Source organism: Lygodium microphyllum, unplaced genomic scaffold, assembly GCF_053477565.2.
Source record: "Lygodium microphyllum isolate KBCC unplaced genomic scaffold, Lygodium_microphyllum_v1.1.10 scaffold_32, whole genome shotgun sequence".
Taxonomy (NCBI): domain Eukaryota; kingdom Viridiplantae; phylum Streptophyta; class Polypodiopsida; order Schizaeales; family Lygodiaceae; genus Lygodium; species Lygodium microphyllum.
The window spans coordinates 6,138,940-6,146,106 of NW_028229515.1; the positions used below are offsets into that span (position 1 = coordinate 6,138,940).

At 42.3% G+C, this 7,167-nt stretch overlaps 1 protein-coding gene across 4 annotated transcripts; it reads right to left on the minus strand.

The window, feature by feature from the left end:
- Positions 1 to 1,577: 1,577 nt before the first annotated feature.
- Positions 1,578 to 5,227, minus strand: LOC148009242 (uncharacterized). Of its 4 annotated transcripts, none has more exons than XM_087673672.1 (5): positions 5,062 to 5,227; positions 3,956 to 4,924; positions 3,548 to 3,795; positions 2,520 to 2,713; positions 1,578 to 2,406 (listed from the first exon to the last, which is right to left on the minus strand). In XM_087673672.1, exons 2-5 carry the CDS (start codon positions 4,200 to 4,202, stop codon positions 1,827 to 1,829), a joined length of 1,269 nt encoding a protein of 422 aa, XP_087529798.1. In that variant the 5' UTR covers positions 4,203 to 4,924; positions 5,062 to 5,227; the 3' UTR covers positions 1,578 to 1,826. The 4 variants fall into 4 exon arrangements, with proteins under 4 accessions (XP_087529798.1, XP_087529796.1, XP_087529794.1 ...); XM_087673670.1 differs by having other exon boundaries at positions 3,956 to 4,929; XM_087673668.1 differs by having other exon boundaries at positions 3,956 to 4,949.
- Positions 5,228 to 7,167: the final 1,940 nt, after the last annotated feature.

Genomic DNA, 7,167 nt, shown 5'->3' on the forward strand with positions numbered 1-7,167 from the left:
ATTTTTTTCTCCCTGTTTTTCAAAAATTGCTCGTTATTGCAAGTGCCCCACTTTTAGATGTGTTAAGGTTTAACCATTTAACTTATGTTCACCCTTTTCCTTAAACTATGTAGATCACAAATCAAGGTAGGTTGCCAAATTATTTGATGCTAACTATCTAGCAATCAACCTTCACCCGTGCCTACTCTAAGAAGCTATAAGAAGAGCAACTCTCACAAGCCAACCTAGGCCCTCGATTCTACCAACAGGTTACAACCACCTTCAAAAATTCAATCTTGATTTATGTTTAATAACTAAGATAAATTGTCCTTAAAATATTGAACAAAACACACCAATGTATAGCAAAGGGCAGCAGCCTTTTTCCATCATTATGAAACAATAGACTTGCTATGGTACTCGGTGCAATATGATTATGTAAAATTCCTATAATGTTAAACCCATTATCGTGTATTTGTTGGGCAAGTAGCTTTTTTATTTGTTTTATATTTTGCAAGACATTAGTCACCAAGAGAACCAAGTGCAGGGAAAGTCCGCAAAACTTCAGAGCTTCATCAAACAGTAAGTGCTTTTAATCCAATGCATACTTCTAGAGACAAAAGTGTTCTATGTGCACTAGGATTTATTGAATGCCAGCAGGGGTGGTGAGACCACAAAAATACGTGCACTAGTTTTTTTTAATTCATGCATCTTCTTGGATGTAGAGATCCGTTCTGACTATACATCATCTAAGTCCAATGAAACTGGTTTGCAAGGGTCTACCTAGCCTGGGGCATCCATCCTTCTTAAATTCCAGATGTAACCCAATTTGAGCTTGTCAAAGGCATCCATCCAAGTATTTCTCGCATGCTTCTGAAACGTATCTATTTCTCACTCGATTTTAAGCCGTAATACTCGAATGTCCATTGCAAGATTCTCTAATCTGTTTAGTGTAGTTGCAGCAAAGAAGAGGATTATGAAACGTAACTGGAAATCCGTCTGCATCTATACCTTCTTGCAATTATACCTCAGGTCAATCATAACTGAAGGCACATCCCCGGTGATTATTCATTAATTTTGGAGAAAGTATCATCTCTATTTTGTATGGCACTCGTGTAGCTCGCCAAACTGAACATATTTGGCAAAAAACAAATTTTCATTATTTCATTTAATTAACCTTTCCTTCCTGATGTGCCCACAGGAAAGCAGTGAATCAATATACAACATCAATAATGAGCTCGCAATCAAATATATTCACCGATGCGACCATAGACAAGCAGTAAATTGACACACGATGTTAGTAATGGACTCGAAATCAACTATACTTCATATACATATATACATCATAATGCAACCTCCCAACAGCTAGCACCTTTCAAAAGCCACGAGGAGATTGGGTGCAGGCACAAATAAACCAACCACTAAAATCAGCCAAGCAAATTGGTTTCCTCCAAAAAGCCTCCCTACATACAGAAACAAGTTGATTACTAATACCAGAGCTACTACTAAGAGATTTGTGTCTTCAATCAATGTCTGTTTTTTTTGGAGAGGAAGAATTAGAGGAAGAGGACATATGATTCTTTTGTGCAAATAGTCAAGTCTCACAAAAACCCGAGATTTGGAGCCAACCACAAATGAAACCACAGAAAAAGCTAAGACTCTCATATCAAACTTCTATATGAACTCACGAACTCGTTTATTTGCAGGTTGGTAACTTGTAACGGGAAGGAAGTAATGTATACAACCAAAACAGAGGAAAAAAGCCCTGGAAAATCACGATGACAGCATTCAATGTAATTGATGCAGACTAGCAAAGCCTTGCTAGTTAAAACAGTGATGCAAAACCGCTTTCACCTGATATTAAGCCTTGAAAACCCAGCGTCGACAGCTGCCATCCAAGCCATCAAATCATCCTCATCCAAAGAAACAGAACTTCTGATTCCATTGGCAATGCCACTAGAACTACCACTATTGCATGTATCGTTACAGATAACCTTTGCTCTACAATAAGGACACTGCCTATGGCTCTCCAGCCAAGGAGTGAGACAATCGGGGTGAAATCTATGCTTGCAAGGAAGAGAAATTAGTAGCTGACCTGGTAGAAAATGCTCTAAACAGACTGAACAGTCCTCCTGTCCTGGACAGTCTCTATCAGAGTCCCCAACTTTATCTCTCATCAGTCCTTTGGGTATAAAAACCTCTTTGTGCAGGCGCTTTATTGCAGCTCTGCTCAAGCCTGTAGGCACCATTGCAGGCTCATTTGAAGCCAAGAAATCCGAGTTCCATCTCTCCTCAAGGCCCCAAGCGGCCAACCACTCATGTAAACCAAGCTCCCAAATATCCTCATCGCTCCATGAATCATCATACTCATCATCAAACAGAAGGGTGAATTCATCCAGAAAACTCCCTGATAGACTGGCATTGCTATGCCTACAAAAGCAAGCCACAGGAAACGGTTAGAAAACGACTGCAGAAACCACCTGAAAAGAAAGATCAGATATGCAAGCAGCAAGCCACAAAATACTGAACAAGGTAGCTCAGACCTATGCCCCAAAAGAGCTGCACTTCGAAGCCTCTCATCCAGCCGATCTCGGGCTTCCATTGCCGCTTCACGTGAATTAGCCATTCCAAATAGGTTGTTTGATGTTCGACTACCCGATGTCCTTCGCTGATTCGTAGGCCTCGAAATGGTCAAAGACTCGGCCGGCCTGGAGCTGCCCACAGACATCCCATGATCCTGACCAGAAAATAAGCCGCACATCCGCGTACCAAGTTAGATATGAATCGCCTTAATATGGACCAAAGCCTCGGTATATTCCAATTCCACGCACAAAGAGAAAAAACAAAACAAAACAGGTCTTTTGGCAAGTTCAATCCTAATGGATGAACAAGCTTATTAACAAGTAAAATCACAAACGGTAATTGCATGAACGAGGACCATAGCTACTTCTTCCGAGACTTGATAACAGAGATTGCACAGATTCCTATCCCAACTGAAATGAATCTTGAGACGCTAATCCTATCCCAACTAAATTGAATCTTGAGACGCTAATAATGCTTTTAAATCAAAACACGGATTTATGCAGATGCCAATCCCGACAAAAATGAATCTTCTCGGTGGATGAAATGTTTCCATACGTAGCCGCCAGCTTCATTGGCAGATCCTAAACTTTTAAGTAGAGTATGATGGCTGGTCCATCACCATTTCCTGGTAGATAATCTAATCAACACTACAGGCTATACTTCAATCGATTGAGGCTCAGGCGATGCTTGAGCTTCTTTTAATCAGGGGCTCAAAAAAGGAAACTGGAACAGAAAGCACGTGAATGACTGACCAAAAGAAACACGTGTAGTCTGTTGAGATGTTCAGGTAATCTTTGAGCTTCTTCTAATAACCAAGGGCTTCGAAAGGGATGCCGTCACATGTATCACGGAAAGAAACACGTGTACCGTACTGTTGAGTATGTTCAGGTAATGTTTGAGCTTCTTCTAACCGAGGGCTTAGAAAGGGATGTCAAATACAAGGTTAGAGGATCCTATGTCAGGCGCATCAACAACAAGAAAGGAATACCTGATCCACATCGGACAACCGGGGAGCTTGGTGGTGGTGGTGATAATGGTAATGCTGGTGGTCATGATGATGGTGATGGTGGTGGTGGTGGTGATGGTGATGATGATGCTGGTTATAATCGATGGTAGAACCGGACCTGCTACGAGCGGAAGACAGATTCTCCGGGAGACGTCTTCTTGGAGCAGCAGAAGGCAAAAGTGTCTCTTGCCCCAGAGCAGATGCACCATTGCTGGCGAGAGATCTTCCGCCTAACAAGAAAGGAAACAGACATAATCAGAGAATCCATTTGAAATGCAAGGTACTTAAGTCGAATGCAAATCGTCCTTATCCCTTATCCAAGCAGTAAGGAACAGAGTACTCGAAAACACCTAAGGTATGCTAAAATATATGTCTCCGTAAAATACTAACCATCTCTGGCTTCTCTGCGCGCCAAGCGTCTGGCCTCCGCTCCCTTTCTGCGAGAGTGCGTCGAACCTCTGGCAGGCCTTTCGTCCGCGCGGGAGCTTCTGAGGGAGCGGGAATGTGAGATGCGGGGCGGAGGCAGATCGGGAGGCACCCGAGATCGAGATCTGTTTGTGAAGATGTTCCAGGAACGAAGAGGTGCCCAGTGAAGGCTCCTGCGAGAGGAGTTGCTCGTCTCCGCCCGCCCTTCCATATCCAAGATCAAGATTTGCACACCACTCCTCGGCTCGGTTTAAGTAAAATGCGGATGCCACGGATTAGACTTCGTCAGAAATGTCTGCACGATCAGAAAGCCGACTTTCTATGCCGCTCAAAAGAGTATATTATGGTTGAGCAATCACTGTCATTTTACACTTTCGATCACACGGCCTGCCTGACATCAATAAGAGAGGACCTGTACCTTTTCGTCCATTTCCATCGGCTACACGAAACAGACACAAAGCTAATAAAAAAGCTCAACCCTGGAACCAGCCGTCGCTGATCCAAGAAACCTGTTTCTACTCTGCTGCTAGAACTGACAAAGGCAAATGAACCATGGCCATTGATGAGGTTTTCATCATCAATATCCAGTGTCTTAAACGAGATAGCTTATGGCCACTGATGATGCCATCATCAATCATCGCTACCTTGCGGCCTCTGTTCCCCTAAATGCTCCTCCATTTCCCTAGCTCGCTTACTGTAGAAGCTGTGCCATTCTTACGCCACGCGTGTCCCTTATTCCTTGGTCCATTTAAGAGACGCTGCGTGCATTCATTTACTCTCTTCTGAGAAGCAACTCCCCAGCCTAGCCTCAAACCCTAGCCACACTGTATGTGGACCTTCACGTCTCTCTTTTCTTCCAACGGCTCTCTTCCAGATCGGCTCAATTCTTCGGAAAGACTTCCGCTTGAAAGTTCAACTGAGAGCCAGTTCCAGCTGTTCTGATAAAAAAGAGGAAAACCTTGCCATTTGACAGGGGAACTTTTTACTGTTACACATTGTCTACTTGAAAAACAGAACAGAAGAGGCTGGCCATTAATGAAAAGCATGACGATGGGAGCAGGAAAACCTACCTGGCGCACAGAGGAGCGAGGCCAGGGCAAGGTATCTTCTGCCAGGGTATAACGCTGCGTGTGAACTTTGAAGATGATGAAGACGAAGTATGTGGACCTGCGTTGTGGTTGGAATTTGTTTGTTTCTTATTTTGACGGTGCCGATACTACCCCTACCTCGCTCTTTTCCCATCCATCTCATCATCGTCGATGATCCTCCTCCTTTTTCTGGTCAGCCACAGTCACACGCGCTTTGTCCCTCTCACTCTCTCTTTTGCAGTGAGAGTGCGTGCACGCACTTTGAAAAGGTTTTAGGTACAAGTTACCAAAATGACCATCATCTCAAGGCTTGGCTGCTTCGCACGATAGTAAGGGGTTGTGCCATGTGCAGGTACTTGTTGCTAGGGTTTCAAATAATGTTGGGGTTGTGCCATGTGCAAAGTACTCGCTAGCCTCCACAAGCATTTCCCAGTCATAATTCAAGCAACTAAATAGGCAACAGAAAGAACATGCACCCTACCACAAATATTCGCTTTACTTTCAAAACCTCTCCAAAGTTTTGCAAGTGCAACATTGGCACAACCTTTGCTTAAGATGAAATTTAAGAAGATCATGTTGTCACAAGAACATTCCTAAAGGCGAGATATAAAGAGTAAAAGTTTAAGGAAACATAGAACTAAATATTTGCAATGTGAATGCCTTATGACTAGGCTTGAATGGTACAACCCTCAAGATGAAATTAAAGAAGGTGATGGTATCACAAGAGCCTCCCTAAAGGAAGTGGGATATCCTTTTTTTTTGTATCAGAAAGTGCAATAAAATTTTTTATAAAACTACAGCATTTGATGCTTCATCAAGAGTAGGTCTTAAAGCCAATAAAAAGATAGGAGACCAACTCCAGCACAAAATGAGGAGGTTCTTCCACCTATCTAATTGCATTTGTATTGTAGAGGATTTTACGGGTATCAAGGATTGCATTTTGGTTTCTTCAAAGAGCTATGAGTTTGTAGAATCTCATAGAGGGCTATGGGACAAAAAGATTCTTCATTCTTATTGGTAGCATTTTCATAAGCCATCCCTAAGTGAGAGAAGAATTACAATGATGGTAGGTTCAATGGTCTCGTAGATATACTTCAACCTATTTGTGTCAAGAACATGATAAGACTCTTGTTCTATGGGTTATGGGTCCTTTGGGGGTTCGGTTGTGATTTTGTTAGGTTGTCATGGCTTCTCTTGAAGAGGTGTATGGGATAGGCTTGGAATGCTCAAGATCTCATTGGATTGCTCCATCTACAACTCACCTTGAGTTACCTTTTCATGTTCATTGACCTTGTCAATTGTAGCTAGCTAACTATTGAACTAGGTCAAGGTATGCCTTGTCCTTGGCAATGGTTTCTTTAGCAATTTGTGGTGCTATTGTAGCACTCTCTACAATGTGGTGTTGAGCGTCCTTCACTCTTGAGGTTGAGTTAAGATCTTTTTCTCCTCTTCTTGATAATGACTAGTCCATTCATCATTGTGGGGACTTCAATGCTCACTCCCCCAATCTTACTTTGTCATGAGTGATAGGGTGCATAAGAATGAAATGTAATATTTGTCATTGATCATTTCCATTGTGAATAGGCTCAAGAGAATTGATGACACTATTGTCTTGCTATTACTTACCTTATGTTGTGTATAGTACAAATGTATGTGTGTGATTTTACATTTAGAGCAACGCTAAGCAACATCATTTTCCTTAAACTACTCTTGTTTCTATGGACACTTGAAAGAAACTTGTCATGGCTACCCACAACTCCAACACATAATGGGGTCTCTATTTGTAGGCATACCTTTCCCAAGGCCTTGTCCTAACATTGTAATGGGTAGAGGACATAGTTTAGGAGGATCAAAGAGGGATCGAATGAGCTTCATCACCATAACAAACAAAAGGATTTGTGTATTCATCATCCTCTATTGGTTCCTCAATGAAATGGACAAGGGTATCGTTGGGTGGGTGCATGACAATTGGCATGTTGATTTAGGAATCCCAAAGGAGTTAAATTCAGCTCATTGCACAAGTATTGGATGGGTCGACATTACCAATTGTGGGGCAAGTAAGGGATGTCTAGTATAATTTGGGCCATG